We start from the raw sequence: 25,235 nt of genomic DNA on the forward strand, positions 1-25,235 counted from the left end.
TACATACGTATTTTCCTGATGTGTTAGTGAAAATACACTATATAACATCTTCTGTTACATCACTGTTTAGGCATTTACCTCATCTGTACTAGAAAAGATTCTCATTTCATCCTGAGATGATTTTCTGTAACCAAATTATCTTAAAACACTATTATAGATACATATCTCTGTTTTAGAAAGACTAAAAGGTAGTTTTTAATTGGTGAGACTGAATTAGTCTTCTTTAATCTCTATCAAGAGCTTTAAAAAAAACCAAAATGAGAAAGTCCATAATACCAGAGCTGGCACTGCAGAAACCCCAACACAATAAGGAAGTTTAAGGAAAAATTGCATGTTTTTAATACCTTTTTTGCACTCTCAGGGCCTGCTTCATCAAAGCGAAATCGGACAATACGGAAATCTTTGCAATAAATAATTAATTCTGTTGGATTAAATTTAAGTTTCTGGTTGGGACCAAGGACCTTCTGTTTCCTCTTTGTGTCATTTACTAAAACAAAAACCAAAAAATTGTTAAATATCAAGTATAGAGTATACACTTAAAGAAAAATAATGTTATTTACATTCAGATGATACCAATACTGTAAAAATTATTATTGAGTAGAACAGATGCTGCTCCTTGTGAGTCACATTATGATCAAATGTCTAGCTCTCCAAACGAAAGTGACTTATAGCTGTTGTCCTCATTTCCCCTATATCCAAATGACCATTGGTGATGAATAATTACATTCCACAAACAAAGGATTTCATATACAGCACCTCTCAGCAACCCATCTTGCCTCCCATGTTGTTCAGCATGAGTTCTCTCCTAGCAAGGTCATTTCTAAATGATTGACTAACGAAGCTTCATTACTCGGATTATATACAATTTGATCTCTGCCTCTTAAAACTTGCTTGCTCAGCCTCTGTCACTTTTTAGGCATTTCACTAACAACAACAATAAAACCCTGACTCCTGTGTAAACAGACTGACACTAATCTGTCCAAAATTTTGGAAGGGAAATACTGCACCCCTTCTAAACTCATCACAACCTAATTCAGTTAAAAAGGAAAGAGGACAACACAGCCCTGCGGCTGCTCCTTGTGATAGAAATAAGGTCAAGTAGCTCACCTCTTCACTCCATCCTAATACTATCCACTGTTTGGCTATGGAGGATTAGGAATCTATGCCAACCCTTGCAAATTTCTCCCAGAGATGACCTCTGTTAATGGAATCAAAAGCCAATTTCAAATTGACAGAGACCACCTGTTATTTTATTTCCTTGGGACAAATGAGTAAATCAATCAATCGGGGTGCAGCCATTCCTGAAAGCGGCTTGCTCCCATGCAAATAGATTACATCTCTCCATGCAATCCACTAATCTGCAATATCTAGGATAGATTTTTAAACCATCTGAGAGATTAATTGCTCAGTAATTCCCAGGATAATTTCTGTCACCTTTTCTATATAGTGGAAAAATAACACCAGTGAACCAACCTGCAGGAAAATAGCCTCTATTATTTAGATTAATAATACAATTTATTATAAATATAATATTATTAATATTAATAATTGCTAATACCAAGGCCCACCAAACAATACATTTTTTATAATCGTCTGCAGAGAGAATAGCCTTGTTGTGGTGTTGACTTATCAAAATTCTATCTGATCCAGTGGAGAGAGGGGACCATTCCACAAAGAGACAACAGGCAAGGTCCAGTGAGATAGACTGTATCAAGAGGCTGATAGATGGGAGTACTGGTATAATGCTGCTCATCCTGTAATTTTGACAATCTTAATAAATACTATGGGAGCTTAGGCTGGATCACTAAGGTCCAAAAGCTGGTCCTCCAAAACTGGATAAAAGTTTCTCTCTAATTTTAAACTTAACTAATAGATTCCACTTAATTTGCTTCAAATTTACAGCTTCAAAATCAGGAACCACACACACTCTGGCCATACTTTCTGACAGAAGACAGAAATTCACCTGCAGAGGTCGCTGATTAATGACCTGTTTAAAAACTACTATAAAGTTAGAGAAACAAGATCACCTTAAAATCAGAACTGCAATATAATGTATTTTGTTGTTTATGGCCCAATTGGCTTGGTGGTGGGAATATCACCTATAAATAATTGTAATTCTTATAGTCAGTTATCTTTTTTCAATTTAAAATCTTAAGGTGGTGGAGATGTTCAACTATATGCAAAACAATTATAAATTAAATGGAAACCCAACAGTTGTTAAAAAGGCACTGTTTCTTGAACAATTATGGATTCAGAATTGTAATCTCACATACTTTAAAAAGCACATGAAAACCAAGTTTAATGCATGTCTTGCAAAATTTCTGATTTGAATTTTACCCAGTCTTTAGATTGCTTTTCTGACTTGTTACAAATTAATTTAAATTTAAGTACTTCTTAGAAAGACTAATGAAATTCAACCTTAACTGTGCATGATTGTGCCTTAATATAGAAAGCAGCTAATAATTTTAACTTTAACATACAAACTCATGTTTTAAGCTTTTCACCATACTTAAATGACTTTACCATACCTGTGACAACTTGTTCAATACATGTTAGAGGCACATCATGTTCACCAAGGAGGAGGTTTTTATAATGGAACTTCTGGAACAGAGACAAACTCATGATAAATAACAGGAGCTTTACAGCAGTATTGTTTTTAGCATGGTATTTTACAACACAATTTAGAGAGAACACTGATAGATATTTCTCAGATAAAAACAATGTGGATTCTATAGAAAAAAGTTAAACAGACAATATTTCCTTGGAGTTTTCTAGCCTAATGATGAATCATTTCAGCTTCAAACTGTCTGCAATTTAAGATGAAAAACCATTACTGCAACTATGAAAAGAAAAATGTGTGTCACATTCCACGAGAAGAGTCGAAGGTTCCTTTTTATAACACCAGATGTAACAAAATAGATTAAGTGTGGAGGATTGCTCCTCAGAGCAGTTACAGACCCCAGGATGGAAACTTCAAAAACAGTACTCAGAGCCCAAAACATAATTATATATGCTGCAATTAGCCATCTGCTACTGTTGTCACATACTATTTTACAAGCGTAGGAGCTATGAAGAGTATAGGCGTGCAAAGGAGTGTAATTTGTATAGTTTACAAATTTAGTTTAAACTCAGACCACTTGAAGAGAGCAGAGAAATATTATTGGATCACTTCAAATCTAACATGCTGTATTGTGGGTTTTTGTAGGAAAGAAAGAATGAGAAAAATGACAGCAGCAGAAGAGACAAAGACAAAAAATGCATTTGATAGGGAAATATAATGCTAATGTAACGTATTAAAAGTATTATGCCTTTGAAGCCTTATATATTATTGGTTTCCAAAACTAAGACACTGAATATCATGGAATAGAATTATATTAAACTTTAAGGTTGTTACAGCTATTAATGTAGTTAAATACATGTCCAGGCAGGCAACTGAGTACTTTTTAAAAAGTTGTATATGATTACAACATTTTTATTGAAAAATAAGTATAAATGATAACTCAGTTTCAACAACCTTTATTGTATTAAAAATATTATTTGCCAAGATGTTTACAAATTAAACTAAGTTTATGACTTTTGCATGTTTTGCCATGTCTTTTCCCTTTTCTGTTATTACGAACAACCAGCCTTAATTGTTATATACTCCTGCCTCTATACTAAATATGATAATTTCACTGGTATCTTGTCCCCTCCCTCACTGACTTCAATAGGAGTTGGGCACATATTAAAGATTTTGCTGAATTGGTGCTTATATCTATGTAAAGGAAACCTGGAATTCTCAGAATACAGTAGGTTGTTCCATTATATTTTCCAACAAATAGTAGAGTGTTTGGGTCTTTAACAGCATTTCCCAAAACACCCTCCTCCAAACAGTAGCTCGCTGTACTGCTTTGATTCCATAGTTCAAATGACATGGAAAATAATACTCTGATGTCAAAAACTTACAATCTGTAGATAAAATAGGCAAATTAAGGATTTGGCACACCAATAATTCAGGATGGATATTTGAACTTCCTTTGTTTTATAGAATGAGGTTAGACCTCAATTATTTGACGAATTTATTGTGGTTTAACCAAATCCATTTTGTTGATCCTATTTATCATAAATCATGATGTATCAATTTTGAGAGAAACAAACCTGAAGTGGCATGGGATCATCCGTAATAAATGAAATCTTGAAGTTACTGCAAATCAACTTCCCCCAGAGATCATACTGACTTGTATCTGTTGCAATACATTTTCTCACAAAATTGACTTCATTTACCACAATTTCACCTAAAAACAAAACCAGAAAAAAAGAGTAAGCTATTTAAATCTTTTTAAAGATAGAAACATTACAAAGTTGGTGATTTCAGATAAGGTATTCCCCTTAACCTTTATTTTCAAATGGTAGGTCAGAAAGCATACTAACTTGGATTTTAACATGAAAGCTGGTCAGTGGAAACCAGAACTGCGACCTTTTCATTGAACCACCACTTATAATAGTACTGAAAGAGAGAGAATTAGGTAGTAATTAAAAAAAAAAACCAACCCTGAGTCATGAGTCTACGGGTCCATGAAAATTGTGATATGCCACCACTGAAGTGTTTTTGTTTTGAATCAATGATAGTTTAAAATGATTAAGAATGATTTGTTTAAAAAGCCTCAGCTAAAATGTATGGTATGTATAATATGTCAGTATGTTTCTAAAACCTTTACTGTTTAAATTATATTACGGTTCTTTTGTGAACCTGCAGGATCCCAAATTTCAGAATCAATCATCAGAAAGCCAACCTAGTTATCAACCAAATCCTCATTTGCACATCTAATTATCTCTGATTAGTACTTGGACATTCAGACTAATATTCTGAGTAAATCCATGAAAGACGACACATGATTTGTAAAAACACACTCGAAAATATCACTCTCCTTTTCAGAGCTTCTACTGTGACCAGCTGATTCATGAGACTAAAATGTTCCTCTTGTAAAAGAGGTTACTTAAAATGCATATATTTAAATTCATCCAGGATTCTTCCCAGACAGAAGTCTCTCAAGTACAAAGAATAGTCTAGGAGAAACTATGCTTTAAACAAGATGAACATACAGAGGCCGATCATATTGAAAGCTATATTCAAAAAGCCTTTATCGCTCCCCTCAGACAATTTTGCCCATTAGCATCTGGAATTGAAGTTCCTGGAAGCTAAATTACAATCTACATACAGCTTCCTCCCTTTTACTTCAGGATGTGCAATCTGTTATTTGCTGAATCCCCCCATATAAACAAAGTTCTCTTCCATATCAGAAGAGCCACTTGTATTGTTATAACACTTCTGTTGTCGACTGCCACAGGTAAAAAGAGCATGCATATGGACATTTATGTTTATAATAGTTTAAATATTTTCAATTATTAAAGTATTAAATAGTGCATACAGCTGATTTAATAGTGATGAAGACTAACTTGCTCATCTAGGGATTAATTCTGCAAGGTTATCTCCAATTTCCAGAAAGGGGACCTGATGGTGCTCAGTACCTTGGGTTCTGGTTGCCCAAAAGATTTTACCATAATATACTTCACAGATTAGTTAAATGGCAGCAGAAAGCATTTATAGAATCAGACATGGAAAGAGACCTTATTGGGTCACCCACAGTACAGCTCCCTGGTCAGCACATTTTCCAATATTCTTTCCAGTGTAATCATCACTTGGGAACATTACAACGTTTCAGTGCTTCCAATAGACTATTCCACAACCCAATACACCTTACTGTCAAGATGTTTTTCCTGATATCCCATCTACATAATCCCCAAATTGTATACTTTATATTTTCTTGTAAAGTAACACCAAATACCACATTAAAATTCCTTTCTGTCATTGGGGCAACCTTCATATACTTTACATGAAGTTCCCTGCCTGTATTAGTCTCTTAACCAAACATTTTTGGTCTTTCCTCATAAGTGAAACCTTCCAGAGACTTTAAAATTTAGTTGCTCTTCCCTGAACCCATCCAATGTACCAATATTTCTCTAACAATGTGGTGCCCAGAACTAAATACACTATTTCCCTTAATACTCAAAGAAACATAATTCAGGATGGCTGATTAATACATGGTAAAAATTTTCATGTATGGTATTCCTTTACTGTTCTGTCAACTGGATATTATTTTTTTAAACACCGTGTTCATTCCTTACAGTTGTTCAGGCTTCCGTTTTATAATTTTCTTGTTATACGACTTTGTAAGTCTGTCTTTTTATGAAGCAGTTCAATAAGCTGAGAGTCAGCTTATTGTTTCACTCTTTTATTAATGGACCTTTTTATCATCATTACTGCCCCTCCCCATGCATTTGTAAAACCACCTCTCATTTTACTAATCTTCATTATATATAGTCCTCCTTGCTTCCTCCCTCCATTCCTCATGTTTGTGCAGACATTTTAATGTATTGATATTCATTCATCTATTTCAGAAAATTCTTTCTTCTGCCTTACTTTTTATGATGGAAATACATGTCAGACCTTTTGTCAGCAGTGAAAGCTCCCCTTCCCCCTTATAAACACCCCCCTCCCAATTTAAACCCCACTTAAAGTCAAATCAGTTTTGACCTAGGAATTTGGTTATCTAGCTATTCAAAATACTCAGCATGCAAAGGGGTCAGGACTCAGTATGCTGTCAACCATTTTTTAAAGAAGTATTTTTAAGTTGTGTTTTTGGGTTTTTTTAATTAAATGTGAAAGCCTGCAATGCAGTTAACCTTTAACAGAGTTTTCAAGGGCCTTAGTGCAAGTCTATATTTTTTAATAGTGGGATCCCAAACCTTTACCCTGGAGTTTCATATTAAGACACTTAACCTTTAACACTTGTTATTCAGTAGCTATACTGAAAAATATGAAGAAGGGTGCAAAGCATCTAAACCTCCATAAAATAAAGGAAACTAGCTAAATAAAGTGGAAAAAAGTATCAGTCTAATACCAGGAAACATTTTGCTTTAGCCAAATCCACAGCTTAAAAGATGTTTTTTCTATGGCAGTGTCTATGATTAAGCTATTCAGAGATATTACGCTGCACATTTTTACAATGTAGCTGCTTCTTTTTCCAGTAAACAGTCACAAGCCGTTCCAGACACGGAACAGCAGTCAACACTTTCATGTGACTTGAACAGTTAAAGAGTTATCCCAGGAAACAAGAGAGCAGTCTGTATAAACTCCGACAGGAAACTAGAACAAATTACAGGGTTACCTCCCATTATATACGAAGCGTATTCAAGTAATAAAAAAAAATCTATCCAAATTAAATTCATGATTCACAAGGATAACACAAGAGCCCAAAGCTCATTAATTATTAATCTCCCCATTTGAAAACATACAATTTTAGAGAATTACAGATTTCTGAGATTCTGGTAAACATTCAAAAATTTTTTTTACTTGACTTCATAGCATCTTGGATGCAACATACAGCTACTGTTTAAGGGGACCCATGAGAACTTATTTTCCATGCCTTCAATATTTCATTTTCTAGGTAAATGAAAAGATTGTTCTGTTAACTGTATAGTTTGCAGACATGAACATGCTATGTCTTCCTATCAAAAAACATGTTAGATATATTGGTTAGAGCTACATAAACAAAATGTAATTTGTTAGATAAATGAAAAAGCAATATTATACTCAATGGAACAAGTCACAAATATTTTATTCCATTTTTTCCTCCTCATACAAAAAAAATCTTACGCAGTGCATAGATAAGATTTATGGCATGCACCTTGCCTTCATATTTTTTCTTGTAAGGTGATCACTAATTGGAGAGACCATAGTTGATTACAGGTAAGGTTAAGATTTTGTCAGAGTTATTTTTAGTAAAAGTTATGGACATGTCTCGGGCAATAAACAAAAATTCATGGAAACCTGCGACATGTCCATAACAGGAAGCGGGGAGCGTGAGAGGGGCTGACTGCTGCCGCAGGAACTGACAGGTGCAGCCCTGCTATGTGGCTGAAGCCGAAGAAGTCATGTAGATCCGTTAAAGTCACAGAATCCGTGACCTAATCACATCCTCACTTATCGATAATGCTGAAACCAGCTTTGCCTCTCAAGGGGAAATGGATGAGCCTCCTAAATGCAGTGGATAGGCGGGGAGATGATCTCAGACATGGAAAACAGAGGAAGACTGTAATTATTCATCATGGCTACCATCCCAGCCATGTCCTGGGAACCTAGAATCCACCATGACACTACTGGGCCTTCACTGTCCTGATCATAAGAAATATCTTGACCAGACCGGGCCAGAGAGATGGACTCAGATAACATTGCCACAGGCTCTAGCTCAGGGGTCGCCAACCTTTCAGAAGTGGTGTGCCGAGTCTTCATTTATTCACTCTAATTTAAGGCTTCGCGTGCCGGTAATACATTTTAACGTTTTTAGAAGGTCTCTTTCTATAAGTCTATAATATAGAAAGAAACTATTGTTGTATGTAAAGTAAATAAGGTTTTTAAAATGTTTAAGAAACTTCATTTAAAATTAAATTAAAATGCAGAGCTCCCCTGACCGGTGGCCAGGACCCGGGCAGTGTGAGTGCCACTGAAAATCAGCTTGCGTGCCGCCTTTGGCACACGTGCCATAGGTTGCCTACCCCTGCTCTAGCTAAATCCCAAATACCACCTGGGATATTAGACTGTCAGTCATCCTGTCCCACCCCTGTCATCTGTTTTCCTTCTTCACATTATTTCTTCTCTTTCCTATCTCTCTCCTTTTGCCTTTTACCTAAGGAGAGTCTGGTCAGGTTGGCCAAAAGTGAATATTTTGCAACATCGCTGTGAGCCTGTGATCTAAGAGGCAGATTATAGCAATGCTCTGAAAAGCCCAATGTTGGTACAAGTTTGCCAGATCTCAGTGTGGCTAATAAAACTGTGTGCCACATCTGCTATACTGACTATTTGCTTAGTACCACCATTCTGTATGTACATTGTGCCTTTCATTGGAGTTTCAAAGTACCTTACAAACAAAGTCTCACAATAACCCCCGGAGTGGAAGGCATATTCTCTATTTTCCTGATGGCACAGCGAGATTTATCGACTTTTCTCATATGCACAGAAAGTTTGTGGCAAAGCCAGTAAGAGATCTTGGATTACCTGACTCCCAGACCTAAACTATACACAAATTAGAATTATTGAGTTTAACAAAAAAACCCAGTTCCACTAAAATGCCATGCCCCCAAATTGTCTCCTCTCTATAGTAAAACAAGTTTTTCGGGGGCAATCCTTTCACCTTCAGCCAGCAGTAATATCTGCCAGCTGGGGACTGAGCACCTATATTGTAAAACAACTGGAGAATTGAGATATGAAGTACAGCTGACTTACCAGATTGCTGGTAGTTACAGAGCCATTTTATTGCTGAACAGAGACTCTACTTAAATTGCCAACATATGGTAACTTCAATGTGTGAAGAATTTGATATTAGTTGGGTGTAAGTAGGTCTGTGAAATTAGAATCTTTGAGTGATTCATATTAAGTCTTACATATATTCTTCAAGTTTGAAAGATAGAAAAACATATTAGGAAGGGTTTCTTCATTTTACACTGACAGTGGAAGAGAAGACAACACGTAGAATAAACCTTTTCAATAAAAACTGAAGTTATGGATCAAAAACTGATCTGAGTTCCAGAAGGAAGTAAGGCAGACCAACTGAAGATTTAAAAAGGGGAGGGGCAACATCAGGATAGGGGTGTACTATAGACCACCAAATCAGCAGGAGGTGATGGATGAGGCATTTTTTAAACAACCAAACATCCAAAACACAAGACTTAGTAGGAATGTGAGACTTTAACTACACAGACAGCTGTTGGAAAAGTAATACAGAAAAATTCAAAATCTCCATTAAGTTCTTCGCATGTATTAGGGACAAACTTACTTCAGAAGGTGGAGGAAGTGATCATGGGGACAGCCATTTTAGACTTGATGCTGACTAACAGAGAGGAACTGGTAGCAAATCTGACGGCTAAAGGCAATTTGGGTGGAAGTGATGATGAAATGACAGATTTCAGGATTCTAAGGAAAGAAAGGAGTGAGGACAGCAAACTAAGGACAACACATTTCAACAAACTCAAAAACATAGTGCCTAAGGTCTGCTGTGAAGAAAATCTGAGAAAAAGTAGTTCAGGGTGCTGGCAGTTTCTCAAAGACAATATTAATAGCACAATAGGAAACTATCCAGATGTGAAGGAATCTCAACGAGACGGCAATATGATTACACCCGGAGGTCTTTAATTACCTGATCAAAAAGTGAAAACATGGACAAATTGCTAAGGATGAATACAAAAGAATAATGCAAGCATGTAGTGACAAAATCAGAAAGGCTAAAGAACAAAACGAGTTACACACAACAATGGACACAAAAGGCAATCAGAAGAGGTTTTATAAACACATTAGGATCAAGAGAAAAACAAAGTGAAGTGTAGGTCCACTACCCAGCTGAGAAGGAGAGCTAATAATGGAGGACATCAAGAAAACTGAGGTGTTTAATGCCTGTTTTGCTTCAGTCTTCAATAAAAAGGTGACCAGAGGCTTAACAACAAGGGGGAAAGGAACACAAGCCAGAACAGGGAAAGGACAGGTTTAAAGACTATTTAGATAAGTTAGATGCATTCAAGTTGGCAGGGCCTGAAAAAATTCAAGTCATGTCAAACCAACCTAATTTCCTTCCTTGAAAGTGTTACTGGCCTAGTGGACAGGGAGAGTGGGTTGGGAGGCAAGTAGTAGACAGGATATATCTTCATTTTAGTAAGGCTTTTGACACAATCCCTCACGACAATCTCATAAGCAAACTAGTCAAATGTGGTCTAGATCGGGGTTCTCAACCTTTTTCTTTCTGAGCCCCCACCCCCAAACATGCTAGAAAGACTCCAGGGTCAAGTGGAGGGCAGCCTCAGTGCTCCGGGCTTCAGACACCAGGTGTGGGTGTGGGATCCCCACAGGGCTTTAGACCTGCAGGGTGCCAGGGCTCTGGGCTTCTGCCCTGTGGGGCACTGGGCGGGGGAGGCCTCCATAGGCATAGTTTGACTTCTATTTCAGGGGGCCAGATATGCACGGTAGGGTGGGGAGGGAGTGCCACCTCCACTCCCTGACTCACCTCAGTAGGCCACCCACCGTGTTGCGGGAGTGGGAGGAGGTTTGAAAATCACTCAGGGTGCAAGCAGGAAGTAGCTAGGGACTGTGTGCGAGCAGGGGTATAGCTCAGGGTGCAGGGAGAGGGACAGTGGGGGCTGTGTACAGGCAGAGGGTAGTGCAGGAAGAGTGAGCTAGGGGCTGTGTGTGAATGGGGAGGGGAGTAGCTCAGGGTGTAGGGAGTCGCTGCTCCCCAAGCGTTCTGCCAGCTGGATCCAGGTCCCCCACCCAGGCAGCTCTTACCGGCAGTGCAAAGAGTGAAGGGGGGCTGGGAGCTGAGGAGCAGCTGCAGCCCCAAGCACCAGCAGCAGAGAAGACCACTCCATGGCAGTAGCTGCCCTACACTGGCTTCTGGCCTGGGGCTGGGACTTGTTCAGGGGGCAGGGCCTTGGCAGGAGAGAGACAGAAGTGGAGGGGTGGAACTGCTCTTGAGACTGTCCCACTCCGGTTAAGGCACCACAGTTTGGGGGGGGGGGGCATGTCCCCTGTGCCCCTTCCAACTCTGCCCATGGGCTCAGGACTTAAGTTCTGTGGGCCTCCAGGGCTCGCGGACCCCCTGAAACCTGCTCAAGGCCCCCCAGGAGGCCACAAACCACCAGCTGGTTTAGATGAAATTACTATAAGGCAGGTATACACAATTCTTTGAAATAACATATTCAAAGAATAGTTATCAGTGGTTTGCTGTCAAAGTAGGGGAGACCATATCCAGTGGGATCACACAGGGGTCTGTGCTGGATCTGGTACTTCTCAATATTCTCATTAATCACTTGGATAATAGAGGGGAGAGTAATCTTGTAACTCTTGATAAATAGGAGAATGGATCTGAAGTTAACAAGATGAAATTCAATTGAGACAAGTGCAAAGTATTTGGAAAAATCAAATGCACAAAACGGGGAATTACTGGCTAGGTAGTAGTACTGCAGAAAAGGATCTGAGGGTTATAGTAAATCACAAACTGAAGATGAGCCAATAATGTGATATGGTTGTGAAAATGGCTAATATAACTCTAGAGTTTATTAACAGAAATGTCAGCGGTAAGACAAATGAGGTAACTGTCCAACTTTACTCAGTACTGGTGAGCCTCAGCATGAATACTGTGCCCAGTTCTGGGTGTCACACTTTGAGAAAGATGTAGTTAAATTAAAGAAAGTCCAGAGGAGAGCAACAAAAATGATAAAATGCCTAGAAAACCTGACCTATGAGGAACAGTTAATAAAATGGGGCATGTTTAAACTTGAAAAAAGAAGCCTATGGGGGGGACTTGATAACAGTCTTCCAATATGTTAAGTACTGTTATAAAGAAAGGATGATCAATTGCTCTCCATGTCCACTGAAGATAGAACAAGATGTAATCACCTTAATCTGCAGTGAGAGAGGTTTAGGTTAGATGTTACGAAAATCTTTGAAACGCTAAGCAGGGCCGGATTAACTCTACTGTGAGCCCAGGCCTATTAGATTTTGTGGAGGCCCTGGTGGTTTGGAGGAGGGAGTGGGCTCAGGCCTGGGGACTGGAGTGCAGGAGGGGGTGTAGGGTGCAGGCTCCGGCTGGGAGGCATACTTCGTGCAGCTCCTGGGTGGTGGCACAGCAAGGCTAAGGAATGATCCCTGCCTGCCCTGGCTCTGTGCTGCTCTGCTCCCTGAGGTGGCCAGCATGTCTGTCCCCTAGGCAGAAGGGCCAGGCCGCACTGCACGCCGCCCACTGTGCATGCCTGCAGGTGCCGCCCCCGCAGCTCCGACTGGCCATGGTACACGGAAAATGGGAGCTGTGGAGCTGGCGCTGGAGGCAACGTGCAGGTGTTCAGGGAATCTCTCTAACCTAGGGGCTGCAGGGGCACATCAGCCAGCCAGCACTCGCAGCTCCTGCCCATGGGGGGGAGGGAATGGGGTGTGCAACAAGGCTTGGGGACCGGTGACCAGCCTGCAGCACAGAGATTTGCTGTGGGCTGGATGAAAAGAAGCCATAAGCCGCATCTGGCCCACAGGCCTGCAGGGCCCCCTTTAGCCCAAGGCCCTGGGCTGCAGCCCCTAAAGCCTCTGGATTAATCTAGCCCTGACACTAAGGATACTTAAACACTGAAATAGGCTTCCAATGGAGGCTGTGGAATCCCTGTTACTAGAGATTTTTAAGAACAGGTTAGACAAAAACCTGCCAAGCATAGTCTAGGTCAGTAGTGGGCAACCTGCAGCCAATCAGAGTAATCTGCTGGCAGGCCGCCAGACAGCTTGTTTAGATTTGCACAGCCGCCTGCAGCTCCCAGTGGCTGCAGTTTACCATTCTGCGGCCTCTGGGAACTGCAGGCAGTAAACAAACTGTTTGACAGCCGGCCAGCAGATTACCCTGACAGGCCGCAGATCACCCACCACTGGTCTAGGTATACTTGGTCCTGCCAAAATGCAAGAGGCTGGACTAGATGATCTCTCAAGCCCTACATTTCTACTGCAAAATAAATCAAAGACTAATTGGAGTTACTATTTAGCAATTAAAGTATATACGCATCTGTATCCTGGTAGTGCATATTTAGACAGGCATTTTTAACAAGATTTTTAACTAGCTTAACAGTTTATATTTGTTCCAACCATGATTGGCAAAATATGGATCTGAACACAAATAATTAACATGAACAATTTCTTAACTAAAAAAGTGAAGTATTCAATAATTTAATTATTAAGTTAAACTGAAGTCTTCAGGCATCTTTAATCATTTAACTGGCTTTTGCTAGTTGTCCTTGTTGGAGAGTAGAATACTAAAATAGTGTGGGTTTATTAGCATGCGCTAAGCATTTAAATGTAAATTTTCTCTCATTCACTTCTAAATGAATCTTCTGTTCAGCATGCTCAGTAGAGACTTTGAAGTTCAAAGGGAAAAAAACTGATGAGATTCTACTTATAAGCTCATGAAGTACTTTTTAAAAGCTCTTTTTAGGAAATTTTCGTGAGCTCTTACAATGTATTAACGGTACTACAAAAGATCAAGAAATAATGGTATGCTTGTTAGATGATACCACCTGTTCTTAAGATTTTATATAGTATCATTTCCCCATGAATTTAAGTTTATATGTATTCTATGTTCAGCATATTACAGTGATCAGTTTGAAAATACTAATACGCTATTTTATGCATATTTACATTTAAGAGTTGATTCTAAAATGTGAAAATTAGACCTGTACCCACATTTTCCAATAGGATAGCCTGATACTGTAGCTACTAGAGAATGGAAAATTAGTCTGATTATGTGTTAGTATTGAATGGAGAAAATGGGATGCCATTTAAAAAGATAAAACAACAGACTCTCTCATTTTCATATGGTAGTCTGTATATCAGTTTTAATAATTGTATATAAAGCACAGTGCCTGAAGAGTGCTCATAGTTTTTAACAGAAGAGATGAAAGAGTTCAAAGGTAAATTTTAGAAACATGCTGAATGAGAACAAACAAATAAGGTACTGGTGTGGATGGCCTGACCCAACCTTAACTTCCAAGATAATCAGTCAAATGTAATAGAGATTTTTTTTTTTTTTTGGAGGTATTGCACAGTACATCAACCTGCTTACTTATATTACACAATGATTCTGCATAAACCGAATAATCATCAGTAGCTATTGGAGGAGATGGTTATGTTTTTCAATCAGTTATTTTAAGTTATAAAATAATTTCACCTTTTGTAACTAAGTCATGGATACAAAACAGACATGTTTGATAACAGCAGCAATGGACATAGAGTTATAGTAGTGCAAGTTTTGTCAACTTTTACATCGAACACAAAACTAGATGTTCTCAAGAACTAAGCATATTTTAAGGAATTCTTCTCTGTAAGTCTGTTTAGTTGCCAGGAGGGAAAATAAGAAGTGGTATAGTAGTTTGTTTAGTAGGCTGTTAAAACTCATTATATGACATTTTGTTCTCTTTCTAGGCTCTCCAGTGACTTATGGTATGAACAACATTTGCCACTGGTCAGAAGTCATTGGGAGGGAAAAATTAACTGGCAGCATAGTGCCCACTTTTTTTGCAGAATACACAAGGAAAAACAAACAGATTTAATTTAAAAGTAGACTCAAGCAAAACCATTTTTAGGTCTGGTTTCTATACAGTCAAATCTAAACTACATGAAACCGTTCATAGCTGGAAAAATAATTCAGACAGATGTTCACAAAATACCTAACATATCTGTACAAGTCAGAAACTTTAGAAAAAACAGATCTCAGTATTCTTGACTGTAAATTAAGAACATCAATATGAAATGGTCCACAAATGTAAGTTTGCATCCAGAATCTAAATTCCAGATAATTCATAGAAATGGACAGAACTCATAAATCAGTCCTTTATAATACCCCTCAAAAAATAAATAAGCCGATGCACAGAAACATACCACAAAGTTTACACTGGATCTTAAGACAGGATATATATGCAGATCTATAATAGCATATAGTGTTTATAAACTGTTGCTCTGATGATGTTAGGAACTAATAAGTCAAGTGTTTGGTTCATTTTTAATTTTTTTTGTGGTATGAAAGATCAGTTTGCAGAAGTAATATGCCAAAAAAAATCTGGAAATTAATCTAAAAGAAATCTCCACAACTTATGGAACTAAAGATTGGTAATATTTGCATAAACTGAAAATATGGTGCAAAAAGAAAAACTTCAGAAAATTATTTCAAATACATATTTTTCAAATAAAATTCCAGTAATTTCTGCAGTGTTGAACAGAGCTCCACACACGTGCATGACACTGACTTAAAAAATGAAGTTAAAACAGTTTCAGGTGCTACACCAATGCCTAACAGCTCCTGCTTAGCTTTGGTAGTTTTACAATCACAAGTTATTTTCAAATTTTTTTTTTTTTAAAAAGGAGGTGGGTGGAAGGACTAAGATTTTAATCCTGCAATGTGATCTAATATCTAACTAAAAAGTTAATGGGATACCACTTGGCCACATGGCCCTGTGCTACTGAATTGCATTGCAGAACATAAACCTATTTAATTGACTCTGCCTGTGAATGAGTGAAATTGACTATACACAAAGTAAATCTAAAGCCATTTTTCTTTCAGTTATAGTAATGTTAGATGTTACTTATAACATGACAAATATATTCAGACAGTGTTACTTTTAAGATCAAATCGGACCTGCTTAAATCTAACAGAGAAAAATACAATACAAAATATGAAAGTGGTTGCGATGTGGCAGAAGAGAACTAAGGATATCATACTATTTTATTAATCAAGAGTCATGGGTTTTAAAGGAGAATTGAAGGAGAGGGAGGACATTTTACGAAGAGAAAGGAGTTTTAGTTTTGCGATGGCTATTTTTAAGGCTGTATCATGGCAAAATTCAGCCTCTACCACAGTACCCACAACCAAAGTTCAAGATCAAAACTACCTCTTTTAACTGTTTGACTTCAGGCTGCTAACAGTCAAAATAAAATTAGGGGAAAAATTGTAACTGGCCCCTTTAAGAGGAACAGGATCCAGTGTACCTGTGACTCCTCAGCTGCCTCCTAATTGAGTTTTAAGAGAGGGCACCCTGTCCATAGAAAATGGGAGAGCCGGACAGACTGAGTAAGAACTATGAATTGCATGTGGTGCATTTCTAATTTCTAATGCATTTCTACTGTGTGTAATAATCCAGGTAGTTACTGGAGAAATGTCCATCAATTTAAGAATGAAAGTGTTAGATCTGACAGTTTGGTCTGAAGTCAAGGGAAATAGCAAAGATAAGAATACTGGAAAAATATACAAGGAATGTTGGGAATTAAAAAGACGAAATGCAGTCTGACTCAATATACTCCCTCATGCTCACAGGGTTTAAACGCAAGTAAGAGTTTAGTGAAAGAGGACAAGAAAAGAGAAAGAGTTGTCCCATATGACAGATAAAGTTTATATATACTGACGGATGTAAAGATGAAAAAACAGGAAGAGTGGGAGCAGCCTTTTGCATCTGAGACTTGGAGCTGAGAAATCAAAATACTTAATTTTGTAGCCATTATGACAGCCATTATGGTGGGAATAATGTTAGCATTAAACTGGATACGGCTCACTGCAGATGTGTTATATTTTCAGATTCATTATCAGGTATTCTGGGAATTAAAAAGGGTACCTCAGGAAAGAGGAGTGATCTAATAAACGAAATATTGTGTTTGACTGAGTTAATATGCTCAGGCATGAACATAGTACCAGCCTGGATCGCAGCACATGCTGGGACACACGGCAATGAAATAGCTGATAAGGAAGTGAAAAATGCTTTTAAAAAATGGATAAATTGATATAAAAAAATTCTGAGTAAGCAGGAGTTTAAAAGTTTAGTTTAAAAAGAAAAAAGTCAAGAATTGTGGACCAAGGAGTACAGAGGAAGAAGATTCTATAAAGTATGACCCAAAATAGAGGATAATGCACTACTTCAAAGTTATCAAAAAATCAGTGAAGGACTCTCATTTAGACTGTTAACTGGTCATTGTGATTTGAAGAATAATTTATATTTATTGAATAGATACAAGGATACGTAACTCGTGCAAGGTTAAACAAAGATATGATCACCTGATATGAGAAAGCAATGAGTGTTCCCAGAAAAGAAAGGCTCCTTATGATGAATTTAGATGCTTTAAGGTGACAGAATGTGGGATTTAGTGAGAATATCAGGAAAGTGAGGTGATATTAAAGTTCTGTTACCTTTTTTAAGGATATAGAGCAGGGTAAGAGTGCAGTGGCATGAATGTAAGAGGACTACAGTAGGTGGTGGTTATAGATTGAGTCAGTCAGTCAGAGAAGGTTGGAAGATGACTGCTACCAGAGATCAGGAGACTGGAGGTCTTTGGGGAAAGCTGCAGAGAGCAGAAAGCTCTTCACAGGCCCTCTCTGGAAAGGGGGAAGAATTTTCAGGAAGCTAGTTGAAAGGCTAGCCTGCTGACCTTCCTGAGCCTCAGAGCCCTGGCTAAAGAAGGCTGGAGGCTGAGAGCTGCAGAGGAGATGCCTGCTGGCTCTCTGAGCTGAAGCTGTAGGGCCAGAGAAAGCTGAAGGCTGGGGATGAGGCATGGGTGAGAGATAACAGAGCTGCACCACAGTTGAGAGTGATAAATGTCATTGAAGTCATTCCAGAGACCTTGAACGAGACGAGAGGTGCCATGGCTGTACTTGATGTGTGATAGATTGCTGGATCTTCAAGACTGAATGTACTGTTTAGACCAGTGATACTCAGACTGAGGGTTGAGAGCCACAAGTGGCTCTTTAATATGTCTCCTTATGCTCTTTGCAGCATATATTAAAACACTGTGATTTAAATTATTAACCAATCAAGACATTTACTATGTTATTAACCAATTGTAGTTGATAAAACAATAATACTTGTTCAGTAACTTCGCTGTGACGGGGGGGGGAGAGAGAGAGAGAATATGTATGAATGTGTGAATATATGTGAATTTACTGTTTCATTTACTATAATACTATATAGTCATATTTAAACAGTCTGACAGGGGAAATATTTAAGTCTGTGTGTGTAATATTTTCCCCGTCAGACTGTTTAAATATGACTATATAGTATTATAGTAAATGAAACAATGAATTCACACAACTGTGGCTCATTTGGGTAATGCTGATCACTAATTTGGTTCCTGAACCACTGAGGTCTGATTATCACTGGTTTAAACTATGCTGGTGAACTCTGGGTTATCGCTGTGGGACTTCTGCTACTGTTTATGTGCATGGGGATTTCTTTTGTAACAAGTTAGCCCAGCAAAGGCTATATACACACATTTGGAAAGCCTTTGTTGGACTACTTCTGGGAATCACTGAAGGGAAAACTGAGGCAGGTGTACTTGTTATGCTGTGACTTGGTGCTGGAGATAAATGCGAGAAGGGAGGGGCAGGCAGGAAAAACAAAAGTGAAAGTGTTTGAGTGGCATATTCCAGAAGTCTTGAGGTCTTTCTGAGTGTAGCCTTCATTGATTTGAGGTCTACCATACCATTCTCTCACTAGAAAGGAAAACCTACAATGGCAGCAGGCATAAAAGAGACCCAGTTTGGGAATATTTTAATGAAGTTCCTCTAACTGTGGCTAAGACAGGCATGCATGCAAAATGCCAACAGTGCAACAAAGACATGCAAGGCCTGGTTGCCCAAATGAAACAACATCATGAGAAGTGTTCCTTCTCAGGATGAAACTGCATTGAAGATGATGAAAGGAACTTGTCTGAACATGCAGGATCTTCAGGTTGGTAAACTTTTTTATTTCATACTTCTCTCTTTAGGACTGCCTGTCTTCCTTCTGGACTATTCTTGAATTCTCATGTTTGAGCAAAAAATATAGTTGTTACTCTATGGTATTATCATTTTAGATAAAGTTGTGATAAAAAAATAAAGAGCTGAAATAGGCAGATCTCACCTTTAAAGTAGTACTGAGCGTCAGTGAATACAATGAGTAATACTAAATGAGCAGTATGGTAATAATAATTAAATAACTGCATTGACTTATTTTGTTTAGGAGAATCCACCCTCAATATACAGGATTCTGAAGATTATCCACCTTCAAGATCACCATCATTTTCTATAGTTTCAGAGTTATCTGCCAATGATTGTGTTTCAGTCACATCATGAATGTCACATAGCCACAGTATATCACCTGTAGCAAAAAGAAAAAAAAATCTCCATCATCCAGAAACAACCATAGATAAGTTTGTGGTAAGAACCAGCAGATTACAAAAAGAGGTAATTGATCAAAAAATTGCCCGGCTTGTTTATGCAACAAACTCTACTTGCTGCATGATTGAGAACCCACACTTCCTTAGTGTGGTTCAGTCATTAAGACCAGCATATAGTCGACTCAACAGAGCAGATGTCGCAGGCAAACTGTTGGATACAGAGTATGAAAGAGAAATTGAGCAGTATGCAAAAGGTCTAGAGGGTAAAATTGTTAATCCGAGTCTTGATGGGTGGAACAATGTCCACAATGATCCTGTTGTATGTGCTTATGTGACAACAGAAGAAGGGAATGTCTTCCTTAGAGAAACAATTGATACATCAGGAAATGCACACACAACAGAATACTTACAAGAAGTAGCAGTAAAAGCTATAACAAACTGTGAAAAAAAATTCAAATGTCTAGTATGCAGCTTGGTCACAGACAATGCTACAAATGTATCCAAGATGAGAAGAAATTATTTAGAAGAGAATCCCAAGCTAATATATGGTTGCAGTGCTCATTTGATGCAATTCCTAGCCAAAGACTTCAATGTTCCGGAAATAAAGGCTAATGTTGTTGAAATTGCAAAATACTTCTCTAACAACCACTTTGCAGCAGCTGCTGTAAAAAAAGTGGGAGGAACCAAGCTAACTCTCCGACAAGACGTGCAATGGAACTCAGTAGTGGACTGTTTTGAGCACTCTATCAAGAACTGGACTAATCTGATGACAGTTTGTGAACAAAATTGTGAAAAAAAATAGATGGCACTGTCACAGCCAAAGTTCTCAACATTGGGCTTAAAATAAATGTTGAACACATGCTGAGTACCCTGAAGCCTATTTCTGTAGCCTTGAACAAAATGCAGGGAAATAACTGTTTTACTGCTGACATTGTTGAAATGTGGAAGGAACTGAGTGAGATCTTAAAAAGAGAAATATATAATGACAGAGTTAAATTACAAGCATTACAAAAAACGAATGGGAGAAGCACTACCTCCAGCTCATTTTCTTGCAGATATTCTCAATACTTGGTAACAGGGTCAAACCTTAACTGCTGAAGAAGAGGAGTTGGCTATGACATGGACATGCAGCAATAATCCCTACATAATGCCAACTATATTAAACTTCAGAGCTAAGGGTGAACCATTCAAGAAATATATGTTTGCTGATGATGTTTTAAAGAAAGTCACACCGGTGAACTGCTGGAAGTCACTGAAGCACTTGGATTCCTACATTGCCATGATCCTTGATTCAGCATCCAGTGGAGGAGTAGAGATCAGCAGCTGTTTAGACACAAATAGTAACTGCTGAGCAGAACGCTTGTAATCTGCTCTCCTTTTCACTGCAAGAGAGCTTGGCTGAATCAGGAAGATATTCAGGGTTCCATGCCAAGGAGTAGGAATGGGCTTCAGAAATTTTCCTTAATTTACTGAAACTATAAAGACAAGTTATTCCCTTGAAATGGGAGATTTAAGACTTCCACTGGACAGAGGCATGAGAAAAGCCACACATGTTTTGTGAATTCTCAGATTCCTGCTTCTCCCACTAACCTGCTGTCTCTCTTCAGGTAAGTCACTACTTACTATCTGGACTTCAATTTTCTCATCTGAAAAGTTGAGATAACTAATCTTACCTGCTTTTTATAAAGCACTATGAGAAGTGCAGATGAACAGAGCTATGTAAGCGGTAAGTACATATGTTCACCATTTGGATAGACCATAGTACTTAAGATGTTACTTTACCTCTTGTAAAAACAAAAAAGGACCTTGGTTTTCATTAAGTACTCCTCCAGTAAGCACAAATTGGATATTACAATTTCTAAAGTTACTAGGAATGACACTGTCTACAAAAGCTTGGTTTTAAATCTTCATCTATATTTTTAATTTTACCGTTAGGAAGTGGAGTCACAAATAGAAGGTGAACAAATAGTACAGGGATATGCATCAGTTTGCCCGCATCCCGGCTAAACACTATACTGTGATTTAGACTTTATACAAAATTTACAACATAGACTACGTGTGAGCAGAACAAAAGGTCCTGGGTATGAACAACATGAAACAAAACTGTTTTTAAAAACTCCACTGAGGTCTATTGTCAAGTTGCATGTTCTGTTGCACAGCGTGGTTGGCAATTCATCTAAACATAAAACAGCTAGAATATAATTCAGGACACATTTTGTATACTATACAATTTTGAAAATGCTTATGACAATGTCTCAAATGCTACAGAACTTTTTAGTGGAACAGCAACTTGTGTAACTAATTCCCTGAAGACTGCCTGTAAGCAGAAAACTTACATACAAGATTTACCCTAGTACTCAATTTGTAAAATCATTAGTCATAACTACAACTCTCCAAAAATAAGCCAGCTAGTATTCTATTAACTAGGTATGTCACACTGCGGGGGGCTGTCTGCCAGACTACTTGCTGTTTCTCTACTTTGCTCATTTGAAATATGTTTAAATATTACCTGTGCAGCTCAATAAACTAATAAAACAAAAGAGGAGAAACTACCGCTGAGGCCAGTGTTCCAAACAACCGTGGCAAGCATTCTTGATCAGGAAAAAGGAATGGAAGAACATAGAAGAAGGTAAAAGAAAACAGATTTTAATTCTGAATATAATTACATATAAAGAAACTTTCAAACTTAATTTGAGAATGAAAATGCCCTGCGCCATAAAATGATTAGTTTTTCACTGTCTACTATTACAGTCCCAGTACTGACAGCAATTCTGGTTTTAAATCAAGACTCATGATATTTGCTCTTCTTTTCTTAGCACCTCAGCTCCCTGGAGTCATGCAATTACACTAGATTCTGAGTTTTCATTTAAAAAAAAACACCAAAAAAGGTAAGCCTCCTGGTGGCAGAGAAAAAGATTGAAAACATGAACCCTAAAGACTCAATTTATTTTTAATAACGTGCCGGGATTTTTGAATGCTTGGGGGTGGCAATACTATAGTCCAGTCACAGCACTCCACCAGCCGTCCCCACCCGCTTTCAACACAAAGCAAAACTTAGAAGACAGCATAATGAGTATTTCACCAAACTTCTAGCTTTGGATTCTAGTTTCTACTAACTCAATTGTTTTCTCAAAACTACTATATTTTAGGAATTAACAGTTTGAGACACCAGCTATTTGCAGTTATCAGAATTACTAAGATTATTACCCTCACTTACGGAGTTTCATCTCAAAGAATTATAAAACAACTTACTAACTATATATCAGTCTTCAACCCCTGAAGTTTAGCTCCACTGGGTTAACATACAGTGGGTTTTTTAACAGCATAGGAAACATTATACAACAATTATTGTCAGGAAATCAAGAATACCATATTCAGTTAATTGCAAGGGGAAGGCAAGTAAAGCAGAATGTAATTAAACAAACTGGAATTTGGACAGAAACTTCACTTTATGTCTCATCGAGAAGTCAACACCTATAGCACCACAGTGTGTGTGTTTATAGACTTTTCTATGGCACTAACTGTATTCAGACACGCACGTAAGCACATGCTTAGCTTTAAGCAGAGGTAGTCTCATAGAAGTCATTTAATTTATCCTGTGAAATTCTGAATTACTATCCACCCCACTTTATAGATTGGCACACAAAATGAAGCAGTTTGTCCAAGATTACACAGGAAAATTGTGGAAGAATGGAACTCAGATCTCCCAAGATCTTAACCACAACACTACACTTCTGCCCTCACCATGCTGGGGCACTAATTTGAAATTAACTCACCTCTCAGACCAATTACAGAACAGCTCTAACTGGTATAAGTGATTTCCTGAATAAATGCTCCTAATGCAGAAGGATGGTGACCTCAGGAAGGAATGGCAGTAATGGGAGTAAGCGGGCAAAATACTCAACAATTCAGAGTACACAAAGGCCTATTCCCTCTTGGGGAAAAACAAACAAACTGAATTTGTCCTTAAAAAACAAACCAACCCTACACTTTGGTTGTTTGCTACTATAATGTAGCATGTAAGATGTTGAACAGCATAAAGACTATTTAACTGTTTTCTACAGATAAACAACAATCTTTGCTGTTTGCAAAGTACCTACATTTTATAAGCCCCAGAACAAGATCCCATACTTTCTTTCATAAGAAGATACAGTCAATCAATAATTACTCATTCAGGTAAAAATAAAATACTGAACTCTAGCCAAAAAGATTCCTCTCCCTGTCCCCCCCACAAATTCAGCACACTAAACTTTCTCTCAATACACAACAGCATTGCAGTAGTTAGTTTTGCTTGATGATTAACAATATTCAAATACCAGGTAGTAAGTAGGTGAAATAATTAACGTACACACTTGGAACAGTTACTTATTACTTCTCTTGTTCACTTTGAGGGTTGTAATGGCTAAGTCAATTTAAACAGCTGATTACATAGAACCACAGAAATGAAGGGCTGGAAGAGACCTTGAGAAGTCATCTAATCCAACCCTCGGTGCTATGGCAAGACCAGATAAATCTAAACCATCCCTGAGAAGTGTTTCTCCAAATGTTTTTAAAAGCTTCCAATGATGAAGACTCCACAGCCTCCCTTGGAAGATGTGACGAAGTGGGACTCTTCTTAATGTTTCCTCTGAATACTGTGTGGGTGCCTCAGTTTCCCCTATGCATTTCTTAAGTCTCTAGGGGGTGAGAGTGTTGCAGAGCAAAGGGCCAGTGCACATAAATGGCTGACACTCTATCTCCTGGCAACTAATGGCCAGGGCCCTTTCCCACAGCAAGGAGATAGCTAAAGGTGTTGGAGAACAAAGAGATCAGGTGACCTCATTGCCCGGAAAAGGAACAAAGCCCAGAGGAGGAGGGGCTGGAGGGTGAGTCAGTTTTGGAGCTAGCTGGGGACGAGGAGTGAGTGCAGACGTGGGTGTCTGGCTCGCTGCCCCCAGGATGGACCCGGCTGAGGTGTCCTGTTCTCTGTACCTACAAGCTCTGTTTTAGACCATGTTCCTGTCATCTAATAAACCTCTGTTTTACTGGCTGGCTAAGAGTCACGTCTGACCGCAAAGTGGTCAGGACCCTGTGGTTTCCGCAAGACCCCTCCAGGGTGGCCTCACTGTGGGAAGCGCACGGAGGGGCAGAGGATGCTGAATGCTCCAAAGGTCAGACCCAGGAAGGTGGAAGCTGTGTGAGCTTCTTGCCCTGAAGACAGTCTGCTCACAGAAACGAGACTCCATCAGAGTCCTGACTGGCTTTGTAGAGAGCAGTTCCAGAGCATCGCCCAGGAACTCCGTGACAGAAGCCTATTCCAGATCTTAACTAATCTTATAGTTAGAAAGTTTTTCTTAATAATCTAACCTAATTCTCCCTCACTGCAGCTTAAACCCATCATTTCTTGTCCTACCTTCATTGGACATGGAGAACAACTGATCACCGTCCTCTTTATAACAGCCCTTTACATATTGGAAGACTTATCAGGTCACCCCTCAACCTTCTTTTC

At 38.5% G+C, this 25,235-nt stretch overlaps 1 protein-coding gene across 2 annotated transcripts in view; it reads right to left on the bottom strand.

The window, feature by feature from the left end:
- Positions 1 to 25,235, bottom strand: part of MTMR10 (myotubularin related protein 10) — a 65,063-nt gene that overhangs the window by 35,220 nt on the left and 4,608 nt on the right. For both annotated transcript variants that reach the window (XM_039492024.1, XM_039492025.1), the window contains exons 3-5: positions 4,138 to 4,274; positions 2,529 to 2,601; positions 345 to 487 (exon numbers count right to left, since the gene is read on the bottom strand). In XM_039492024.1, the coding sequence (XP_039347958.1) occupies positions 345 to 487; positions 2,529 to 2,601; positions 4,138 to 4,274 (353 nt within the window). The remainder of the gene's footprint in view (positions 1 to 344; positions 488 to 2,528; positions 2,602 to 4,137; positions 4,275 to 25,235) is intronic.

Source organism: Mauremys reevesii, linkage group 10, assembly GCF_016161935.1.
Source record: "Mauremys reevesii isolate NIE-2019 linkage group 10, ASM1616193v1, whole genome shotgun sequence".
Lineage (NCBI taxonomy): Eukaryota > Metazoa > Chordata > Testudines > Geoemydidae > Mauremys > Mauremys reevesii.